This window comes from Theropithecus gelada, chromosome 9, assembly GCF_003255815.1.
Source record: "Theropithecus gelada isolate Dixy chromosome 9, Tgel_1.0, whole genome shotgun sequence".
NCBI lineage: Eukaryota > Metazoa > Chordata > Mammalia > Primates > Cercopithecidae > Theropithecus > Theropithecus gelada.
The window spans coordinates 38,609,455-38,634,586 of record NC_037677.1 but is presented as its reverse complement, the minus strand read 5'-3'; the positions used below and the strand labels follow the sequence as shown (position 1 = coordinate 38,634,586).

At 39.2% G+C, this 25,132-nt stretch overlaps 1 protein-coding gene across 2 annotated transcripts in view; it reads right to left on the bottom strand.

The window, feature by feature from the left end:
• CSGALNACT2 (chondroitin sulfate N-acetylgalactosaminyltransferase 2) overlaps positions 1-24,609 on the bottom strand; it is a 45,765-nt gene extending 21,156 nt beyond the window's left edge. Inside the window, exons 1-4 of one of the 2 annotated variants that reach the window (XM_025397845.1) lie at positions 24,502-24,609; positions 6,626-7,549; positions 3,580-3,796; positions 1,921-2,022 (exon numbers count right to left, since the gene is read on the bottom strand). In XM_025397845.1, coding sequence (XP_025253630.1) covers positions 1,921-2,022; positions 3,580-3,796; positions 6,626-7,286 — 980 coding nt within the window. In that variant the 5' untranslated portion in view covers positions 7,287-7,549; positions 24,502-24,609. Of the gene's footprint in view, positions 1-1,920; positions 2,023-3,579; positions 3,797-6,625; positions 7,550-23,835; positions 24,285-24,501 lie in introns of those variants that run through there. The other variant, XM_025397846.1, reaches the window with a different exon arrangement.
• Positions 24,610-25,132: the final 523 nt, after the last annotated feature.

Sequence of the window (25,132 nt, the reverse complement as noted above, 5' to 3'; positions counted from 1 at the left end):
GGGTGAAAACTGCCCACTGCCACCCCACATACTCAGCATCAAGTGGAGGCACTGATCACAGAATACCCCTCACTCTCTGCCCACCCCAACCACAGTAATTTCCTAGGGGTGGGGACCAGGCTTAAGCTGGGCCAGTCCCAATACCCCGACCCCACCTGGCCATAGTGATTGGCTCAAGAGTGGGCAAAATGTCCTTCCCTGGGATTTTCTCAACTGGAGCTGGGAGAAAGCTCTTTCCTCTCTGATGGCAAAGCTGAGAAGATGTGAGCCCAGAGCCGCCAACAGTCATATCCCTCACCATGTGGAAGAAGCCAATCTGCAACAGGAGAATGAAGTCAACATGCAGAGAAAAACAGACAAGGAGACAAGAGAATTTTGATGGTATTCAAGTCTCTGGTTCCAATCCCTGAGAAACCAGAGTTGTTTTGATTTTCTTCCCCAAATTTGGTTGTAACAATCCCTTTATTTCTGGGAGGTATGCAAGATTCTTCAATACTGCTCCTATTTTCCTTAAGTAAGCTCAAGGTAGGTTTACACCATTTGCCACAGAAGTGTCTTGACAATACTTCAGTATTACCAGTGTGAGCTCGTGGCACTTAGTAGGTGATCTAAAAACACTAAGGAGGGAGAGGAAGGGAAGAAATGGAGGAATGGGGAACCAGGGTTAGGGTGGTGGCAGTAGCAAGGAAGAGACAGAGAAGAGGTCTTGTGAAGTAAGTAGGAACTAACTGATTAGAGGTAATTGGAGGCAAAGAATAAGTAAAAGACTGTGGCTCTCAGAAGTCATGCCCAGGGGATGGTGAAAATGGTTTTACTCTGAACTGATAGAGGGCCATCAGGAGGAGGAGCTGGTGTATGGAGGGGGAAGACAGTGAGTCGTGTCTATATATATCAAGGCTCTGAGAATCCCTGCAGGTCAGGGACTCAGATTCACCCATATATGCCCACTCTTCTTCCAACTACGCCAGACTCCCAAGCAGTGTACCTGGAACACAGTAGGTAGGACTCAATGAATGTTAGTTGAATGATTTGAGAAGAACGGCTGATCAAATCTGGGCTCTTGGCAAATGGCCACAACTGGCAGAAAGGTAAAGAAGCAAGTAAAGGATATAGAGTTGGTGTAACCGGTTAGAGATGATAATCAACCTAATAGTTTACATTACATATACTTATATTTACAAAATAGTTACATTTTACAAACATAAGAAGAACATTTTAAGATGGAAATACTGGTTAGGTTGTCAAAGGTAAAAAAGCAATGAAAAAGAATAACAGAAAAGAATTTGGCAATTAAGTCGTATCTTTGGGCCCATGATTTAGAAAGAAAAAGACTGAGAAGCTAAAGAATAATTAAGTACTAAGGGATTACCAATTCATCCATTCAAACCTCTGAGCATCTACTATGTGCCAGGTACTGTATGACTTGCTTAGTTATGAACTACTGTCTTGTGATGTTGAGCTGTGAAAGGACAGAAACGTAATGGTAGCGGCTGGGCACTTCAGAGTTGAGTGGGAGTTTCTTAAGGATATGGGAGACCTTGGCACTGTTAGCAGGGGGAGAAGGAGCCTGAGGAAATGGAAGGAAAGAAAGGTGACAAAAAAAGAGACAAGTTCAGAAGATGATTATGTCAAAGTGAAGGAATTAGATTTAAACAAAGGGAAAGCACCAGCAAATACACAGAAGGTGAATGGGCCAGAGAGAGCATCCTGATCATGCCAAGCTGCCTGTAAGCAGGGAAGGGAAGTTGAGTCATGTAGGGTTGCATGTGAAATGAGGAACTTATCATCACCACAACCACCCACATGCTCAGCCAACTTTTAAATAATAGTTACTAAAAATTATTAACTCATTACATATCTGAAATTCTCTTTTAGCAATGTTATATATCAAGGACTTTGCTGTGGATGTGGTTCACCAACCTTGTGACAGATTCTAGGATGGACTTGACTTTAGACAGTCCTTCTTTGCCAAAATATACCACTGTGAGATGAATCTTCTTGTCTTGATGAATACAAACATCCCTAACAGAAGTGAAAAATAAAGTTTATTCAGGAAAACATGAGGCACTATTTATTCAGAAAGCAACCACATGAAGCTTTAACAAGAAACTGAGGCATTACTGACACAATAGTAAACATAAAAGTGGCAATACTGATGAATTATGGAAGGCACAAGATCTATGCCTGAATGGGTGCACCCCTTGGAGGCCCATGGAAGCAGTCTGACATTGTTGCCATATTTCAAAACATTTTTTGAACTTTTGCTTTTGGATTGCTTTCAGAAGCAAATCACAAGCTGTTCAAGGAAATAAACTCAATTGGTTCAAAACCAAATAAATAAATACTGATCTTTTAGATTAAGAGTCATTTTGTCTTCAGACTGGCTAATTCCAAAAATTATAACTATCATTAAAGAATAATATTTGCCATGACTGAGATTACTTACTGTAAATAATAATGTGGCCTTTGAAAGTAATTCCAAGACAGGCAATAAAAAAAATGCTTTAGGAAATCAGATCTCAAGTGAGCTATTTGGAACAGTAAATCTCACTTGGAAGTATGACTGCCAGACATTCAGTTGCAGAACAGTTTTAATTAACCTTTTAAATCCAACAATTTCAATATGAGAATAAAGACTAGGATCACAAAGCATTAAAACTAGTATATCAAAGTATCTAAAATATTAAAAATATTAAAGTATTAAAAACATGGAAACTGTTAAATCAAAAAGCAGCATTTTCCACAAATAGTTTTCATAATGTGTAGATAATTATTTAACCCTTCAGCATTTTAAAATATCCAAATTTGATAACATAAAAAAACTTTACAAATTCTCTGCTTTGCAAGATGAAATAACTTTCTCCAACTTTTAGTTTAATGTTTGTATTTCTAAATGTATTTCAGTTAAAAAACTGAAATCATTCTCAAGGGGATTTTCTTGTGAGACACCAGTATTCTATGTCTTGATTGGAGTGGTGGTTCGCGAGTGTATACATTTGTCAAAAGACATTAAATCCCAGCCTGGACAACATGGCAAGACCCCCTCTCTACAAAGTTGTACAGAATAAAAAAGATGGCATGCACCTGTGGTCCTAGTTACTTGAGAGGCTGAGGCAGAGGATCACTTGAGCCCAGGAGGTTGAGGCTGCAGTGAACTGTGCTCACTCCACTGCATCCTAGCCTGGGTGACAGAGTGAGACCTTGTCTCAAAAACAAAAAAAAAGAGTCATGATACCCATATCCTTAAAATATGTGGATTTTACTGCATGTAAATTATACCTTAGTAAAGTTGATTTTTTAAAAATTCAACTTGTCTTAAAATGAATTCACAATTATCAAGGCCATCAAATTTAGTTTCTAATAGGTGTCACTCAATTTATTTCATAGTTCAAATTGTCTATAACACAATACACTACACATGCTTTAAAAAAAGAGAGAATATAAAAAAATAAAGTTCCCCTAAAGCCTATAAAATTATTCGAAGTAATTAAAATCAGTGAAGATAAATTAAGGAAATCTGAGTAAAATGTGATTTTTTTTTAGGAGAATGTAGCTGAATCATTAACCCCTGACAGTTACCTGAAGTTCTGCATAAACTGTACAAATGCTTCAGTTCTTTCAGCAAGTGGCACAATGATATTAATAATTGATCTAGTGATGTCAATCATCTCACTCTTCACTTTCATGAGAGGTCCAAAAGGGCGGAAGAGGGTCACATGTCTATATTCCATAAGGTCTGCTTTCTTAAAAAAGAGTTCATACTGCGTGCCCTTATCTCTCTCAGTGCGATAATAACCTAAAGGTTAGGAACAAAGACATCTCCATGTCAAAGTTTACAAATTCAATGGGAAGACAGATTTTACTCACTTAAACATCAAGGGTATTAAACCAGACCCGTAGGATTTTTACCTATTTGTGAAAATATTTATCCCCACTGCACAATCAGTAACAATTACTCCCTTAAAAGAAAAGGAAAGGTTAAAAAAAAAAAGTTCACTGTTCTGTTATTTTATTCAATCTATAAAATATACTACGAATGACAATTATTCCTTTTTACATATGACTTTTTAAAAATACTAGAGCCTATCAATATGGTAACCATGAAAAATAAAGACATTACTTCTAGCAATATTAAAATCTAGACCCAAGAGTCAAAATTTCTATTGGTTTAGGTCAACTAAAAGAAATCTAGTGCCTTCATGTCAGTTATGTGATATAAAGAGTGCCATGTGGTCTCAATTTTGAGGATAGGGCCAGTCTAGTGAAGGAGACAGAAAAATAGACAAATAATAACAATAGAGTGCTATGTGATATATATATCTGTATATATATGTGTGCATACATACACACATATAAAATCACTGACTAGAGTGAAGTCAGACAAAGAAAAATTGGTACAGACATAAACACAGTGATTTGAGATGCCTTTGAGAGAAAAGCATGAGTATCTACAAGGCAATCTGATTGTTTTGTTTTTTTAGATGGAGTCTCACTCTGTCACCAGGCTGGAGTGCAGCGGTGCAGTCTTGGCTCACTGCAACCTCCACCTCCCAGGTTCAAGCAATTCTTCTGCCTCAGCCTCCTGAGTAGCTGGGACTACAGGCATGTGCCACCACGTGGCCTAGCTAATTTTTGTATTTTTAGTAGAGACGGGGTTTCACCATGTTGGCCAGGATGGTCTTGATCTCTCGACCTCATAGTCTGCCCGCCTTGGCCTCCCAAAGTGCTGGAATTACAGGTGTGAGCCACCGTGCCCAGTCGCAATCTGATTTTTAAGTGTGGCACTCAGGAGACAGAAGGTTAGACTTACAGATGTGTGAGTTACTCAGTCAATATCTGGGTATAAAAAGGTGAATAAATTAGACTTGGTCCCAACCCTCCTGAGGCTTACAGTTTAGTAGGAAGCATAAGCCTGGAAATGGGCAACGCCACATACTGTGACAAGCAGTATGAATGTACAGGTGACAAGAGCACACAGAAGTACTGCTGTCTTAGACTTGAGGTTGCAGATGACTTCTCAGAAGAGTGATATCTGAGCTAAAGTCTAGAAGAGGGATAGGAATTAGCTGTCATTACTAATTATTAGTAATTACTCTCCCTGCAGTGGGCAGACAGTGGCACAGCAGAGGAAAGGTGAGGAACAGAATATGTTCCATGTAGAGAAAAATCCTGAAGTATCAGAATCCAAGGAGAGTTATAAGACAAAAGCAGGAGCTGCAGAATATAAAACTGGCAAAGCTCCCTTTCTTTTTAGTTAGAGCTGATGTGAGGACATTTTACGCATGCTACTTAGTTATTTCCTCCACAGCTTCCAATTCTGCCATAAGCTACAAACATACAGTGAGAAGACAAAAAGCTGAGCTTGCAGAAAAATCAGAAGAGTTTTGAGAAAAATAATCCATCAAAAATGGCAGGAAGTGACAGCAGAAAAAAGAGGAGGCCACAAGGAAAGGCAGCTGCAATGCCACTGCAAAACATAATGCCCTCCCTGATGGCCTCCAAAGGCCTCGGTGTATTATAATAATGCTACCGTGCAGCAAGTGATGGCCATGATGATTTGGAGTCAAAAAGTCTACATGTGCTATACCAGGGGTCCCTAACCCCCGGGCCACAGACCGCTACTGGTCCGTGGCCTGATGGGAACTAGGCGGCACAGCAAGAGGTGAGTGATGGGAGCCTGGCAAGCATTATCGCCTGAGCTCCGCCTCCTGTCAGATCAGCGGCTGCACTGGATTCTCAAAGGAGCGCAAATTCTGTTGTGAACTGCGCATGCAAGGAATCTACACTGCACGCTCTTCATGAGAATCTAACTAATGCCAGATGATCTGAAGTGGAACAGTTTCACCCCAAAACCATCCTCACCATCCCATGGAAAAATTGTCACCAATGAAACCAGTCCCTGTTGCCAAAAAGGCTGGGGACCACTGTGATATACAGTTTATAGAATCAAGCAAAGAGAACTTTCAAGAAACATTTATTTTCAAAATGGTTTAAGTCAGCAATTAAATGTCTAGCAGTGAGTGTAAAGGTGTAAAGGAGACGGGTAGGGATATAGAATTATTACTGTTAATATCAATCAATAAGTATCTTAAATTTTATAGCAGTGTTCTTCAACCTCTGAGTCATATCCCATCTTGACACATAAAAATCCCATACCCTTTCTGAAATATGTATGAGGAAAACAGGTATTTCCTTACTTTTCCAAATGCCAAATATGCTTTTTAAACTATTTATGACCCCTTGTTCAGACAGACACTTCTCCTTCCTCCAATACGAAAAATAGCTAAGAGTCTACTAATATTTTCTTTATCAAACGGTTTTCAAGTTTTGAGTCTTAGTTTACACATTTTTAAAAACATAAAAAACACCGAGATCAGATAAGTAATATAAATCATACACATGCAACAAGAGCTGTTTTATTCTATTTCCCTAGTCCTTATTCTCCAATTTTATTATGATCTCATTATACCTTTTTCCAGAAGGCCACTTAAAATTCTTGGTGGAATGAAGTGCGAAAACTTTAAGTGTTTTAATACTGTGGACAATGACTGACTTATGTTACCAGCATACAATACTAGCATTTGTCTTACTAATATAATATTGACCAACGTATTTTTTACATTACCTTCTATGAAGTCATTTTCATTAAATATCAGTTTCTCTCCAAGTGGACCCTCCTCATCTTCTTGTTCATCATCTTCATCAGGATTATTAATGACCTCCAAGCCAGCTTCAATAACTTCCACCAATTCATCTCGTTTGTCTTTTCTAACTGGCTTTTCTTCAGGATGGCGAGTGAGACCCATTTCCAATTGAAATACTTTCATTAAGGTAAAACTTTCAAAGGGAATGACCCCATACTCACTGGGTAGTTTGGCCCCTATGCTAACTTCAGCTTTGTCAATTTGGGAATGAAGAAACTCTAAAAGATCACTAGGTGCTTGCTCTTTGTTGCTCTGATAGCCTATGCCATTAGCCCCTACATTCTTTCTTTCTTGCAATGACCTCATCTTTTCACTCATTTCTTGTAACTCTTGTTTTAGTTGAGCAATTTGGCGTTTCAGACTGGTTGCCCTGGTCTGATAATGTTCTTCTTGTTCCTGTAGGAGAGCTTGATAATACTCTTTACCATAATTTTCCCCAACAACACCAGGAAGAGATGCATTTCCATCAGTCTGGGGGGCACATTCCAGGAGGTACATAAATAATACCAAACTGCAGAGCAAAGCAAGGCCCAACAGCAACCAGTGGGTCCGGGTGTGAAGAATCAGTCCTCTTCTAGGCATTCTTATTAATGTGTATTTGCCTAACAAAATAAGCTCTTTGTGTGTTCATACCTTTAGTAAAAAGTTATCAAAAATTAAAAACAAAATCAGAATTTCCATAAAAGGTACCCAAATAATTCTGCCGTAGCTTTAAGTTTTTCTTTCTTCAGCAGTCATGACTACTTGCAGAAATGGGAAGTTATGTATACTTTCTGTATTGTTACCATGATATCCAGAATAAAGCAATCTGACATATAAAATCCATTATATTGGTAGTGATTTTTCTGAAAGACACAGATCAGAATCAATCAGAATTTTGTTCCCTTAAGGATATCAAATTTGTTTGTGGCTTCAGTGAACTTAGCTACATGACTACTACATGCAGAGAACTATGAGAGGTACTAATATAATTTAGCATATTCAGTAAATACTGGGAGAATTTTTTTTTTTTTTTTTTTTTGAGACGGAGTCTCACTCTGTCACCCAGGCTGAAGCGCAGTGGCACGATCTTGGCTGACTGCAACCTCTGGCTCCTGGGTGCAAGTGATCCTTCCATCTCAGCTTCCCGAGTAGCTGGTACTACAGGCACCTGCCCACCACACCCAGCTAATTTTTGTATTTTTAGTAGAGACGAGGTTTCACCATGTTAGCCAGACTGGTCCTGACCTCAGGTGATCTGCCTGTGTTGGCCTCCCAAAGCCCTGGGATTACAGGTGTGAGCCACTAAGCCTGGCCTGGGAGAATTTTTAAAAATACCTTACAAAACAATAAATTATGTATAATACTTTTAACTAGTATGTCTACACGGCTATAACTTGAGTCAAAGAAACATTAAAATTACGTTCAGCATAGTCTATATTACATATATTCTACTGTTCTCTAATTTTTTGAAAATTATATTGCCTATAATTCTTTATTAACATAGTATTTCAATTACCGCACCATTTCCCAACTAAAGCTTATGTCCATTTGGGAACTGAGTTTATAGAAATTGTTTCTGTTATAGTAATAATGGTTTACTGGAGAGAGATATTTTCTTCCAGTTTATTCAACTCAAGCATTCTACCTCATTAATTTCTACCGCTCAGCTCAGCCAGTCTAGAAGCCTTAAAATTAAGTGGGGGAAAGAACAATTTCATAAGCTCACAGACATCTGAAAAACACATTAAGAAAACATTTTTATATCCAATGTCCTCCAGTAGATTATTTGCACATTAGATTACATAATTCTTTCCACTGTATTATGCATCAACAGATTTCCTACAAGTCTAGAAAGGTTTGGAGTCTATACAAAGAAAAAACATGAAGAATTTAATCATCCTTATCAGCAGAGAAAAAAATTCAAAAACGATTTATACATTTATAAAATTACATGCCATCGTTCATGCCACAACCAGTTGTGCAAACTCCTCCATGTCTTTAATGATTCTTAACTCTAGAAATAGAGGTTTAACTTAGGACAAGGGAGGCAAGGAGGCCTTCACTGCAAAGAGAACTTCCATCGTAACAAAGTGCTTGTTGAGAAGGATAATGTGATATGACAGCAGGCTTTTAACAGTAATGGTTTTCTCACTGCAGCAAAACCTGGAAGATCACTACAGATTATCAGTCCTAGCCACTTTTTTAATGAGTAGAAAAACCTGGATGCTTTCTGTGGCAAATGCTGCAATGCGTTTTTTTTTTGTTTTTGTTTTTTGGTAACATGTCTGTATAAAACATAGGACAGATGAAAACTTCTTATGGCCAATATACCACAAATAATGGTCTTAACTCTCCTTAGTCATTTATTATTTTAGTAAACCAAATGATAACCAAGTATCTTGGAAAATTTAGTTCACTACAAGGGAGTCTTTTTTTTTTTTTTTTTTTTTTTGAGATGGAGTCTGGCTCTGTCATCCAGGCTGGAGTGCAGTGGCGCGATCTGGGCTCACTGCAAGCTCCGCCTCCCGGGTTCATGCCATTCTCCTGCCTCAGCCTCCCCAATAGCTGGGACTACAGGTGCCCGCCACCACGCCCGACTAATTTTTGTATTTTTACTAGAGACGGGGTTTCACCGTGGTCTCGATCTCCTGACCTCGTGATCCGCCCGCCTCGGCCTCCCAAAGTGCTGGGATTACAGGCGTGAGCCACCGCGCCCAGCCAAGGGAGTCTTTTACTATGACAGTATCTCTCTTACTGATTATAAATCTTGTTTGAGTGACGTAGAGAAAAACAGAAAAAAATAGTTGGCTTTAAGAAATACTATCTAGGCCGGGCGCGGTGGCTCAAGCCTGTAATCCCAGCACTTTGGGAGGCCGAGGCGGGTGGATCACGAGGTCAGGAGATCGAGACCATCCTGGCTAACATGGTGAAACCCCGTCTCTACTAAAAATACAAAAAACTAGCCGGGCGAGGTGGCGGGCGCCTGTAGTCCCAGCTACTCGGAGGCTGAGGCGGGAGAATGGCGTGAACCCGGGAGGCGGAGCTTGCAGTGAGCCGAGATCGCGCCACTGCACTCCAGCCTGGGCGACACAGCGAGACTCCGTCTCAAAAAAAAAAAAAAAAAAAAAGAAATACTATCTAATTAAAAAATAAGAATACGAAACTAATATTATTTCCAGGACTTAACCATACCTCAAAACCATAATCCCTAGCATAAGAAAACACTTGAATTTCAAAACCTAGCAGTATCTTTTTAAACTATTATTACTAGTCCATTTATTAGGAAAAAGAACTGAAAATGTGGAGACATAATCTTGTAAAATAAAGATATACATACTTTAATAAAGATACACATACTTAAGCATACTATACTCAAAACTGAAGTGAAACTGGAACAGAACTACCACTATCTTTTATTAATATGGTACCTCATATGTTTTCTTTATATACACAATGTATTTTAGACAATGAGCTATAACTCAGACAATGGGTCACTACTGAAGGTTTACTTTTCAATAAAATAGAATGGAAAATATCAGTGGCAGTGTTAAAGCTAAGGTCATCTTTCTTCCTCTTCCCTTTAAGGGAAATACAGGTTTTGAGATATCCTACTTAATATTACAGTTGAATATTTTCTGATAAAATGAAAGAAAGGATACTGTAATTACTTCAGAATGTAAATGTTAGTTGCATAATTCTGTGGTTATTAAAAATGAAAGATTTCAATTAAAATTTTATTTGCCTAGTTCCTGAAAGGAACTCTATGGCCATAATCTAGAAGATTACATTATAACTGTTCTATCATATAAATTATGTTAAGAATATTACAGGAAACATTTTTCTGTTGTTACATCTTGTCATCATTCTATGAAATGTGTTTGTATCATGAATACGGTTCATTCACAGCCCAGAGTTAATCCCAACAAGCCTTCTAAGCACAAATGCAGATAGTTAAGTGTTTTGAGGAGAGAAAAGGATAACATGAAGATGGGAAAATAAGCTGTTAAAAGGTATGTAACATGAAACCAAAGATCTCAGGATTGAAAGAAACCTTACAAGCCCTCAATTCTAACTCTCTAAAACTGACTAAAAAACTGACTTCCTCTTACAACCAAGATGAAGTAATGGGCGAGATTTACTCTCAGATTTGCTCTCTTTGGTTGTCTTGAAACAACCAAAAAAAAAAAACCAACCCTTTCTGCCAAAAAACCCGAAATATGAAACAATGATTTTCAAAATATTTAACATCAGGTAACAAAGGACAGTGATCCCCAGAGAAACAAGAAACAAGTGGTTGCCAGCTTACTGCTTTAGTTTCTGAGCCACACAAGGAGGGGAACCTAAGCAGAGCCCAGCAGATTCCCTGAGTTGATGGGATGCAGCTCACAGTCTGAGGAGACCAAGGTATGTAGGATTAAAGCAAATAGTACCAGAGTGGATACAGCTGTAGAGAGAGAGAACTCCAGAAATCCGAATAGGATATCCCATGGGTATTTGGCAGCGCACTGATCAGTGAAGGCTTATGAGGCAACTAACAGGCTAAGAAAAGGACCACACACAAAATTAGAGGACACAGAACCCAGCATTCATACAGGGCCAGGATTAGTGCATGTTCCCACCAGACAGACTGGAAAACCTCAAAATTCCCAGGGCACTGGGTAGACTAGCACTCAAAAAAGTCTTGTCTCAGTAGTGGGAAATAATTAGCTCCAGACTAAACATGGCACTAATCCTGCCAATACATCTTAAAAGCAAGACTTGAAAGGATCACATTATTTCCAAGTAATAGCACAATAAGCCTTAAGAATATTTATAAGAATATAGAAATATCCAGTACTCAACAAAATAAAATTCACAGTATCTGGCATCTCAACAAAAATTACCAGGCATAAAAAAATATGATCCATAATGAGAAAAATTGATGATTAAAACTGACCAATGATTAGAACTGACAGATGTGGGAGTCTGCAGAAAAAGCACACCAAAACAGCTACCATAACTGTATTTTTAAAATGATGTTTATGTTCAAAAATTTAAGTAGAGGTATGAATGACATAAAAGAGATCCAAGTTAAACTTCAAGAGATGAAAATTTCAGTGTCTGAGATGAAAAATACACTGAATGGGATTAATGGCAGATTAGATATTTTAGAAGAAAATATTAGTAAACTAAAGATGTAGCAACAGAAACTATGCAAAAACAGAAAGAAAAAAGAATGAAAAATTTAAACAGAGCATTGATAAGCTCTGTGATAACTTCAAACAGCCTAATATACATGTAAATGGAGTCCCCAAAGAAGGGGGAAGGAGTTAGTAGAAATAAATAAACAAGGCTGAAAATTTCCCAAATTTGATGGAAACTATAAACACACATAAGAAACTCAACCAATCCCAAATAGCCATAAAGAAAATTGTAGCAAGGCACATGATAATCAAATTGCTCAAATCCAATGTAAAGAGAAAAATCTTTAAACTGGCCACATGAAAAATGCACATCACATACAAGGAACAAAAGATAATAATGACAGATTACTCCTTGAAAATTGCAAGTAATTAGACAGTGGAACAATTATCTTTAAAGAACTGAAAAGAAAAATATACCAGCCTACAATTCTGTACCCAGAAAAATTATCTTTGAAAAAGGCAAAATACTTTCCCTACATAAAAAGCTAAAGGAATTAATCACCATCACACCTGTACTGTAAGTCTTTTAGGCACAGGAACATAATACCAGAAAGGAATATGGATTTATACAAAGCAACGGAAAACATCATTAATGTTAAACTACATTGGTAACATAAGATTTTTGCTCATTATTATCTAAATCTCTTCAAAAGATAACTGAATAAAATAGACAAAATCCTAGAAAGATAGAAACAAGACTGATTTAAGAAATACCGGATATGAATAGACTTACATGACAAAAGATTGAATTAATAATAATAAAAAAAACTACTCACAAAGAAAAGTCCAGGCCTAGAGGCTTCCCTGGTAGAATCTACCAAATATTTATTTATTCTTCTTATTTTTTTGAGACAGAGTTTTGCTCTTGTTGCCCAGGCTGGAGTGCAATGGCGCAATCTCAGCTCACTGCAATCTCTGCCTCCCAGGTTCAAGGGATTCTCCTGCCTCAGCCTCCCGAGTAGCTGGGCTTATAGGCATGTGCCACCATGCCTGGCTAATTCTGTATTTTTAATAGAGATGGGGTTTCTCCATGTTGGTCAGGCTGGTCTCGAACTCCTGACCTCAGGGGATCCACCCGCCTCAGCCTCCCAAAGTGCTGGGATCACAAGCGTGAGCCACCACGCCCAGCCTAGTAAACATTTAAATAAGAATTATTATTATTAAATAAGAATTATCTTCACAGACTCTTCCAAAAAACAGAAGAGGAGGAAGCATTCTATAAGGTCAGTATCATCCTACTACCAAATCCAAAGACATTAAAAGAAAACCATAGGCCAATATCCTATATGAATATAAATACAAAAATCCTCAACAAAATACTAGTAAAACGAACCCAGCAATATATAAAAGGAATCATACATCATGACCAAGATTTATCCCAGGACTGCAAGGTTGGTTTAACATCTGAAAATCAATTAATACAATATACCATATCAATAGAAGACAAAATTCACTTGATCATCTCAACAGACATGGAAAAAGCATTTGACAAAAACACCATTTCGTAATAAAAAGCATTCAATAGGGGCTGGGCGCAGTGGCTCACACCTGTAATTCCAGCACTTTGGAAGGCCGAGGTGGGCGTATCATGAGGTCAAGAGATAAAGACCATTCTGGCTAGCATGATGAAACCCCGCCTCTACTAAAAATACAAAAAAATTAGCCGGGTGTGGTGGTGGCATGCACCTGTAGTCCCAGCTACTCAGGAGGCTGAGTCAGGAGAATCACATGAACTTGGGAGGCAGAGGTTGCAGTGAGCCGAGATTGCGCCACTGCACTCCAGCCTGGGCAACAGAGCGAGATGCCATCTCAAAAAACCAAACCAAACCAAACTAAACCAAACCAAACCAAACACCATTCAATAAACTAGAAGAGACCTTCTTAATATAAGAAAAGGGACCTACAAAAACCTCATAGCTAACATTGTATTTAATGATGAAAGACTGCATGCCTTTCCCCAAGATCAGGAATAAGACAAGGATGTCTTCTCTAGTCACTTCTATTTACATTGTTCTAGCCAAAGCAAGTAGGCAAGAAAATGAAATAAAAGGCATCCAGATTGGAAAGGAAGAAGTAAAACTATCCTTATCTGCAGATGATATGATCTGTATGCAGAAAATCCTAAGGAATTCACTAAAAATCTATTATAACTAATAAATGAGTTCAGCCAGGTTGTAGGATACAATATCACTATACAAAAATCAATTGTATTTCTACATATTAGCAATAAGCAATCTCAAAAAGAAATTAACAAAAACAATTCTGTATACAATATGGCATTGAAAAGAATAAAATAGTAATTTTAACAAAAGAACTGCAAGACTTGTATTCATAGAAACTACAAAACATTGTTGGAAGACATTTAACATTTAAATAAACAGAAAGACACCACACTCATGATTGGAAGGCTTAATATTGCTAAAAGGATAATGTTCCCCAATTAATGTACAGATTAAACACAATCCTCTTCAAGAATCCCAGTGGACTTCTTGCAGAAATTGGCAAGCTGATCTTAAAATTTATACAAATTCAAGAAACCCAGAATAACCCAAACAATATTGAACAAGAAAAATGAAATTGGAGGAAAACACTTCCCAATTCCAAAAATTACTACAGAGCCACAGGTAATTAAGACAATGTGGTATGGCATAAAAACAGACATATAGTCAATGGAATGGAACTTAAAGCCCAAAAATAAATCATCACATTTATGGTTAGTTGATTTTCAACAAGAGTAGCAAGGCAGTTCAATGGGTGAAAGAATAGTTTTTTCAATAAATAGTACTGGGACAACTGGATATTTACAGGCAAAAGAATGAAACTAGACTCCTACTTCACACCACATTCAAAAATTATCTCAAAGTGGGTCAAAGATCTGAATGTAAAAGTCAAAACTATAAAACTCTCAGAATAAAACCTATGTGTAAATACTTGTGACCTTGGATCAGGCAACAGCTTCTTATGACACCAAAGTCAAAACAAATATTAATTGGACTTCATCAAAATAAAAAAAACTTGTGTTGCAAAGGACATCATCAAGAAAGTGAAGAAAAAACACACAGAATTAGAGGACATTTGTAAATCATTTGTCTGTCTTACTTTAAAACGAAAAAAAGAAAAGATAACTCGACAAGCAAAAGATCTGAACAGATATTTCTGTAAAGATAAATAAACGGTCCATATAAGTACATGAAAAGATGCTCAACACCATTCACCAAAAAGGAAATGCAAATCAAAAGCACAATTAGATACCACTCCACATCCACTAGCATGTAATTCAAAGTGAAATCATAGACCTAAATGGAAAACCTAAAACTATAAAACTAAAAGCAAACATAGGATAAAATCTTTGTCACTCTGAGTTAGGCAAATATTTCTTAGATATGATATTTAACAGCATAAATGTAAATTGAATTTCATCAAAATTAGTAATCTGTGCTCTTTCAAAGACATTGTTAAGAGAATGAAAAGACAAGTCATGGACCTGGAGAAAATATGGGCAAAGCATGCAGCTTATAAAGGACTTGTACCAAGAATATATTTTAAAATGACCAAAATGAAATAATAAACCAAACTCAATTAAAATGTGGGAAAAGGCCTGAACACTTCAAATAAACACTTGAAAAACATGCTCAACATGTTAGTCACTAGGGAAATGCAAACAAAACTAAAAACTAAAAACATGTTAGTCACTAGGGAAATGCAAATCAAGTCATAATGAGACACCACTACACACAAGGGCTAAAAATAGAATAGCTAACATTAAAAAGAATGACTATACCAAGTGTTGTTAACGTGGAAGGACTAGAACTTTCATACACTGCTGATGGGAATAAAAAATAGTTTTGTTAATAAGTTATGAACTTAACAAGTTATTTTCTTTCTTATTAAAAAAAAAAAAAAAAGACAGGACCTTGCTCTGTTACCAAAGCTGTAGTGCAGTGGCTCTATCATATTGTAACTCAATGCAGCCTAACTCCTGGGCTCAAGTGATCCTCCTGCCTCAGCCTCCCGAGTATCTGAGATTACAGGTGGGAGCCACTATACCTGGTGTGATGGCTAATATTGAGTGTCAACTTGACTGGACTGAAGGATACAAAGTATTGTTCATGGGTGTGTATCTGAGGGTGTTGCCAAAGGAAATTAACATTTGAGTCAGCGGACTGGGAGGGGTAGACCCACCCTCAATCTGGGTGGGCACCATCTAATCAGCTGCCAGCGGGGGTAGAATAAAGCAGGCAGAAGATGGAAGAGCTGACTTGCTGAGTCTTACGGACTTCATCTTTCTCCCATGCTGGATGTTTCCTGCCCTGGCACATCAGACTCCAAGTTCTTCAGCTTTTGGACTCTTGGACTTACAGCAGTGGTTTTCCAGGGGCTCTTGGACCTTTGGCTGCACAGACTGAAGGCTGCACTGTTAGCTTCCCTACTTCTGGGACTCGGACTGATCCACCACTGGCTTCTTTGCTCCTCAACTTGTAGATGGCCTATCATGGGACTTCACCTTGTGATGATGGTATGAGTCAATTCTCCTTAATAAACTCCCTTTCATATATACATATATCCTCTTAGTTCTGTCCCTCTAGAGAACCCTAATACACTTTGCTAATTAAAAAAATTTATTTTTTCTTTTTTTTGTTTTGAGACGGAGTCTCGCTCTGTCGCCCAGGCTGGAGTGCAGTGGCGCGATCTGGGCTCACTGCAAGCTCCGCCTCCCGGGTTCACGCCATTCTCTTGCCTCAGCCTCCCCAGTAGCTGGGACTACAGACGCCCGCCACCTCACCCGGCTAGTTTTTTGTATTCTTTTTAGTAGAGACAGGGTTTCACCGTGTTAGCCAGGATGGTCTCGATCTCCTGACCTTGTGATCCGCCCGTCTCGGCCTCCCAAAGTGCTAGGATTAAATTTTTTTTTTTTTTTAGAGAGAGAGTCTTGCTATGTAGTCCAGGCCAAGTTTCTTAATAAGTTAACAAGCCTACTCATATGATCCAGCCATTCCATTCCTAGATATTTACCCAAAAGAAATGAAAGCACATATTCATACTATTAAAATAAGATGGAGACTAGGTCTGTAAATCTCCTGAACAAAGCCAGTTAAGCCATTAAAACAACTCTGACCTTGCAAATATAAGCAATAGAAGCAAAACTTAATTTGGGCTCTTTGCAAATGTAAAACTTTGGTTATTTTTTGTCTGTGCTTATATTAAAGAAACATTAGGCTGGGCATGGTGGCTCATGCCTGTAAGCACCTTGGGAGGCTGAAACAGGAGGATCACTTGAGACCAGAATTTGAGATCATCCTGGGCAATACAGCTAGCGAGACCCTGCCTCTATAAGAATTTAAAAAATTAGCCAGGCGTGGCAGTGCATGTCTGTAGTTCCTGTCGTCCTGGTTACTTGAGGCTGAGGTGGGAGGATCACTTGAGCCCAGGAGTTCAAAGCTGCAGTGAGCTACGATCGAACCAAAGCACTCTAGCCCTGTCTCTTAAAAGAAAAAAAAAAAAAAAAGAAACAAACAAACTTAAGTTATGCCAATTAGAAGCCATCAACTAACTTATATAACTAGGGACTTTACAATAGGATGGACTAAACAAGGCAACTGTATAAATGCAATTAATCAAATACTGTCTTTGCCTTGCTTCCTTGTTCATCCTATAGAAGTCTTCTGCTCACATTCCTTTGGTGGAGTCCCAAATCATTTTTGATTTGTTGCTGCCTGATTCATGAATTGCTGTTTGCGCAGATAAAACTCTTTAAAATTTTATTCTGCCTCAGTTTATATTTTAACCATACCAAAACCTGTACACAAATGTTCATAGCAACTTATATGTGTAGAGCCCAAAACCAGAAACAACCCAGTGTCCATCAACAGGTAAATGGACAAAATGTAAAACAGACACACAATGGAACACTGCTTAGCAATAAAAAGGAATAAACTCTGACACATGCTTCACCATGGATAAATATCAACAATTACTCTGAGTCATAGGAGCCAGGCAACAGAAGTACTTACTATATGATTCTATTTATATAAAATTTTAGAAAATGCAAGGTAATTTGTGGTTAACTGAAGGTAAATCAGTCAATGATTTCCTGTGGGAGGTGGTACCAGGAAGGAATTATAAAAAGGGATGGAAAAACTTTTGGGAGTAATGGATTTGTTCATTACTTTGGTTGTAGTGATGATTTCACAGGTGTATACATATGTTAAAACTTATCAAATTGCACACTTTAAATATGTGTAGTTTATGTCAATTATACCTCAATGAAACTGTTTAACAAATAAAGCCAAGTCAGATTTAGTAGTAGTGCCAAAAAGGCATTTGTAAAAAAAAATAAAAAACCAAAAATCCTCCAGTTTGTTTACTGAAGTATAAAGATTTATTGATTACAAGTTTGCATTTAAAAAACAAAACTAAGCCCCTCATCTCCCCAAAAGTAGAGTACTACATATTTCTCTAAAGGTCTTACCATATCTTTTCTCTTTGCCTTGTGACTTGGAGACAAGAGAAGTGTTAAAGATAGTTAATTCTACAGCATTAGTCCCTTACATAATAATATGACCCTTAAGGAGTTTCTACTCAATCTTGATTATACACAATTTTTGGCACTACGAACACAAAAGTTACGCATCTTTTCCAGGACATGTACATTGCAGTATGTCAAGTTAACCTGCAAGACTAATCTACTGCCCTCTGAAGGATACAATCCATTTGAGTCTATTATAAAACATATTCTGTATAATCTTCCCAAATTTTCTGCAAAGAACAATTTCTCATTAAAGTTTTCAAAAACTAAATTTATAATTTTGAGCTCATTTTTTACAAAGCAAAAACAAAGTCACACAATTATCTGGAAAACATAAACCAGTCAGAAAACTAAACCATTATGAAGTGTAAATATCTAGGAAGCAGGAGATTAGAATGTTTTATTTCTTGCTAAGTTTTTGATTACTTGATGAGTATTACAGTGATGCATGGGTTGTCAATATGTTACTGAATAAGTGATCTGTAAGTACTGATCATCTGAAAGCAGCACTTATTCAACAAACACTTGATTACCTACTGTGTGTCAGGTACTGTGCTGAGTACCAAGGACAAGTAATATCAAATGGATCCTTTTGACAGCATGTTTCTGGAGAAAACTATACTCATGGCACCCGGATTTCAGCAAGACAAAGGAGAAAAAGGTGCCAAACTGTGGCACAGTAAAAACAACTTAAAGAGTCAAGTGTAACAGCTACTTAATAGCTATGTAACCTTAGGCACAACACTTTACCTCTCAGGGCTTCCTCTAAAAAATGAGGCAGTTTTGCCTGAACAGTCAATGTTCCTTCCAAGATATTATGATTCCTTTAGTTAAACCACACACACACACACACACACACACACACACACACACACGCACACAAAAATTTTTGTAGAGAAAACTTGATTTAAATGCACAGGTCATTTAATTCAGCAATTCACAATTCCACTTTCCTGATTCCATACTACAGAAGTATCCATACTACTATATAAGGTCACATACATAGGATGTTTATCAGTGTTATACGTAAGAGCAAAATAAAAACAGAAGCAACTTAAAGTTCATCAATAGAGGTAAGGTTAAATTAACTGAAGACATTTACACAACAGAATATTTTAAAGGAATTACATACATCTTTATGTGCTGATGTAGATAATACCTACAAAATGGTGTTACCATGTTGCAAATATTTTTTCTCAGTTTGTCTTGTCTACAATAGGCTTGGGAGCCAGATGGCCTGAATTCAAAGATCTGCATCATGGTTTCCTACTCTTCATTACAGACAAATTCCATAATATATGTAAACTTCAGTTTCCTCCTCTGTTAAGTGGGAATAATTACAGAACCTACCTTAGAGTATAATTATAACACTTATTCAAGTAAAACATGACAAGCATAAGTGCTCAGTAAGTGTTAGGTATTATTTCCTATTAAGCAAAGTTTTGTTGTTGGTGGTGGTAGTGGTAATAGACTCAAATCTATTAATCTTTTCCTACTTCTTGATTTTAGCTTCCCTACCCGAAGTAATCCTAATAAAAGTAAATTTTCCCTCAAATAGATAGCTAATTCTTGCCATTTATCATGCAATCCATGCTCTTGTCACTAGTTTGAAATGCCACCTTTATCATTAGCAAAATTCCTATATATGCATAAGTCCATTTCTGACCTCTAAACCAGGAATCAGCAAATATTTTAGGTCAGTAAATGTCACAACCAGTTGATTCTGCTTTTGTGGCACAAAAAAGCATTATTTTTTTTTTCTCCCCAAAGCATTAAAAAATGTAGGGCTTGGGCACGGTGGCTCACGCGTGTAATCCCAGCACTTTGGGAGGCTGAGGCAGGCGGATCACGAGGTCAGGAGTTCAAGACCAGCCTGAGGAACATGATGAAACCCTGTCTCTACTAAAAATACAAAAATTAGCCGGGCATGGTGGTGTGCACCTGTAAACCCAGCTACTCAGGAGGCTGAGGCAGGAGAATCACTTGAACCCAGGAAACAGAGGTTGCAGTAAGCTGAGATTGCGCCACTGCACTCCAGCCTGGGCGACAGAGCAAGACTCTGTCTCAAAAATAAATGAATAAATAAATAAATAAATAAATAAATACAAAATAAAAAAAATAAAAAGTGTAAAAGCCAGCCTTAGATCACAGGCTATACTAAAATAGGTAGCCAGCCATACTGGCAATCCCTGCTTTAACTTCTAAAAAACTGTTATACTTTTAAAATTTCACAAAATAAATACATGTGATAAAAAGGTTAAACATCATATAAGGACACACAACCCCAATCCCTGCTGTGAGCTGGTAGGGAAGAAGAGTGGGGAACAGTCAGCAAACCTAATACATCCTTCCATAAGCTCTCAGAAAAATGCATACTTCTTGATCATCACCACTGTATAGATGAAGAAACAGACCAGAGAGGGAAGGGTTGATCTATATTTGCCAGTCCTTTGTCCTCTGATACTTATTTCTCCCTGGCTCAGGCTGCCCAAGACTCTGCCTGGACACTCCTACCTTCAGGATGTCTGTTATCTCTGTGGTTATTTCCTCTTTTCCGATTTCTAACGCCTCCTGGAACTCCTATTAGATGTATATTGGCTCTTCTAGATCTACTTTGCATGTCATGGCTAGTCTTTCCCACTTTCTTTTTCTTTCTTTCTTTCCTTTTTTTTTTTTTTTTTTGAGACAGTTTCACTGTCAGGCTGAAGTGCAGTGGCAGCCTCCACTGCCTGAACAGCTGGGATGACAGGTGTGCACTACCATACTGCTAATTTTAAAATTATTTGTGGCCAGGTGCGGTGGCTCATGCCTGTAATCCCAGCACTTTGGGAGGCCGAGGCAGGTAGATCATGAGGTCAGGAGATCAAGACCATCCTGGCTAACACGGTGAAACCACATCTCTACTAAAAATACAAAAAAAAGCCGGGCGCGGTGGCGGGCACCTGTAGTTCCAGCTACTCAGGAGACTGAGGCAGGAGAATAGCGTGAACCTGGGAAGCGGAGCTTGCAGTGAGCCGAGATCATGCCACTGAACTCCAGCCTGGGCAACAGAGCCAGGCTCTGTCTCAAAAAAAAAAAAAAAAAAAAAAAAAAAAATTATTTGTAGAGACAGGATCTCATTATGTTGCCTAGGCTGGTCTCAAACTCCTGGGATCCAGCGATCCTCCTGCCTTGGCCTTCCAAAGTGTTGGAATTACAGGCATGAGCCACCACACCTGGCTCTTTCCTACTTTCCATGTTTAAATATTCAAGAATTGATTGCTTTTTTTTCATGTCACCCTGTATGTGTTCAGTAGGCATAATACCTTAACAAATTTGAAGATACTAATACTTATTTTAAAGTTTTCTTTTGTCTTACATTAGCTCCACTGCTTCAGTGCCTAGTTCTTGTATTTGTTTGGTCTGAAGCTTCTCTTAGATGCTACTGATTTCCCACAAATTTTTAGTGATTTTTGTTGTGTGTTCACATTATAAATGTGCTAGTAGTATCTCAGTCCATATGAAAATCACTGTACTCCTGCTGTAAATTCACATTTGTAATTAGTCTTATAATTCAATTTTACACTTATACCTAGTGCTTGTGTAGCATGACAATAACAATGTTAAGTTCTTTGACTTGCAGTCCCATGCTTCTTCAATCCACTTTCAGTCATATCCTTTTGGTATTTCATTTCCTCTAAAAAACCACTAACTTGAGTAACATAGTTCTTACGTAAACGTTATGCTAAACTTCAGAGTCAGATCCTCACCAGCTCTAACAGACTTGTCTAACAGTTAAACAAACAATGACAGTCCGACAGAAGACAGTGATAAATGTGCAATCCAACGGGCAAATAATAACATGGTAATGAATGAATCACTTACGTCTTGAGCTCTTAATAGTTATGCTTTTTTTAAACCAACCTTGAATGTTATATTAGTTAAAATAAGTAATTCTATTACATTAAAAAAAACATGACTCCATGTTGGTTAAATTTTCTGCCTTTGGTTGGTAATGGTAAGGTTGGTAATGACTCCATGTTGGTAATTTTCTGTCTATGTCATGACTCAGTCATTCCATAGCTGACAGAAATGCATACAGATGCTCACCAAGACATTTAATTTACAAGGATGTCCACAGTATTCTTTTTTTTTTTTCTTTTTGAGACTGAGTCAGGCTCTGTCGACCAGGCTGGAGTGTAGAGGCACGATCTTGGCCACTGTAACCTCCACCTCCTGCCTCAGCCTCCCTAGTAGCTGGGCTTACAGGCATCCGCCACCATGCCTGGCTAATTTTCATATTTTTAGTAGAGATGGGGTTTCACCATATTTGCCAGGCTGGTCTCGAACTCCTGACCAAGTGATCCACCCGCCTTGGCCTCTGCAAGCGCTGGGATAACAGGCCTCAGCCACCATGCCGGGCCCACAGCATTCTTAATATCCAAAATACACCATATACAAAAATTGGGAACAAAAATGTCCATCAACTGAAGAGTAGTCACATATTATTCAATGGACTACTACACAATAATAATACAATACCATGAAATAGCATGGGTGTGTCTCACAAACAATATGCTGAGAATACTATGCAATCCATTAACATGAAGCTCAAAACACAGAAAACTAAAAGCTGATAAGAGAAGTTAGAATACAGATGGGAAAACAAAGATATAATTGACTTGGAAGAAGCACAGGGAAACAGGATGATGGAAATGTTCTACGGTTATAATTTGATATATCTAGTGATTCCACAGGGTAATAAGTATGTAAAAATTCATTGAGCTGCACAATTAAGATTCGTGCTCTTGGATGAGTTTGTGTCCTTTGTAGGGACATGGATGCAGCTGGAAACCATCATTCTTAGCAAACTATCACAAGAACAGAAAACCAAACACCGCATGTTCTCACTCATAGGTGGGAACTGAACAATGAGATCACTTGGACTCGGGAAGGGGAACATCACACACCGGGGCCTATCATGGGGAGGGGGGAGGGGGGAGGGATTGCATTGGGAGTTACACCTGATGTAAATGACGAGTTGATGGGTACTGACGAGTTGATGGGTGCAGCACACCAACATGGCACAAGTATACATATGTAACCAACCTGCACGTTATGCACATGTACCCTAGAACTTAAAGTATAAAAAAAAAATAAAAAAGATTCGTGCTCTTATTGATTTCATATGTATTGTATGCCTCAACAAAAACAAAGAGAAAAATGCAGCTTCTGAACTGGTTGGAACTGTGCTTAGTTAGGCCAAAATCCTCTGAGCCACAAATATTGGAAATTCAACATCTTTTTTCATTCTTTTAGTTACATGACAACTTTATGTTTAAAGTTGGTATAAGAATAATAGTACAAAATGAACGCTAACACTCAGTCCTAAAATACTTGGCTTCTTACTTTCAAGATCGAAAATACTATTTTAACACAACATTCAAAAAACATTAATTACCAGACATGAACGCCCTGCTCCTGCGAGCCTTGAATGACGGTGAAACGTCACGACATCCCACATCTATCTCAAAAGCACGCTAGAAAACGCCTCCAAGTTTAACAAGCCAAGGGCTCAGGAAGAAAAGCTTCAGATGCATAATGAAACTATCATACCGCCAATACCATCATCACAAACAGAAGTATCACTGTTGTGCTTCCTGCGTTGCTCAAGGGTAGGGTCATTTTTAAGGTGCATTCTCCGACAACACCAGAGGCTTCCCGTCTCCTCCGCCCCACTGAGCCCTCCACGACCAAGCATCTTTACCGGCGCTCGCTCTGCCATCTACAGATAAAGAGGGGCTGCGGGCAGAACTATTTTAACGCGATGACAAGGTCACCGCTGACCAAAGTTTATCCACTGAGAGGAGCAGAGATGGTGATGAGTTGGTAAAAAAAAAAAAAGACCAACACTGACACGCGAACCAACCGTCTCTGGCTGCGCTCTCCCCAAATCCGGAGCCTACTCCGGCAGACTCATCCCTGAGGGACAGGGCCCCCCGCAGGACCCGTCCGCGAGGCGACCCCACCCGACCAGACAGGAGCCCGCAGCCCGGGCGCCCGCACCGCCCGGGCTCGAGCCGGCGGGAGTCGCGGGCGGGCGGGCAAGGCCGGGCCAGGTACTCACCGCGCTCGCCCGCTCTGCGCTCCACAGCCTCCTGCGCCGCTGGCACACCCGGGCGGCAGGCCGCCGCCGCCTCAGCCACCCACCCCCGGGCGCGCCGCCGCGCCTGAGCGGCCACTTCCGGCGCGCGCGAGGAAATGAGGCTGCCTCACGCCGGCGGCCCCGCCCAGGAAGCTCCGCCACTGGCAGCTGGGTGCCGATTCATCACCGACGTGTTAAAGTATCTGTGTGTGTGCCTCCAAAAACCGTTTGTGGAGGCAGCAGAATGCCCGAGGCAGGAAACCGCTCCGGCCTGCAGGCGCCCCTGCCCGGACTCGTGGACCGCAGCGCTGTCCCGCCCGGGAGCCGATCCTGGGAGCCCGAGCGGGGCCGCGGGGCCTGCGTGGCAGCCGAGCCGAGGACTTCGGGCCCCAGGGCTGTGGAACGTCCTTTGGCGCTGGGCCGCCGGCAGCCGTGGGCGCATCATTGCATTTCCCTGGAGGAGTTCCCTCATCTGTTAAAGGAGGGAGTTGAGGCGGACACGCTGGGAAATGGCTTCGAGCTCACACACTGATTTTCGTGAGTGGGAAGAGAAGCCCTTTTCTAGGCGTCTTCCATGCCACTGTGTGTTCCAGGGTCCTCTCCGGGCACTCTG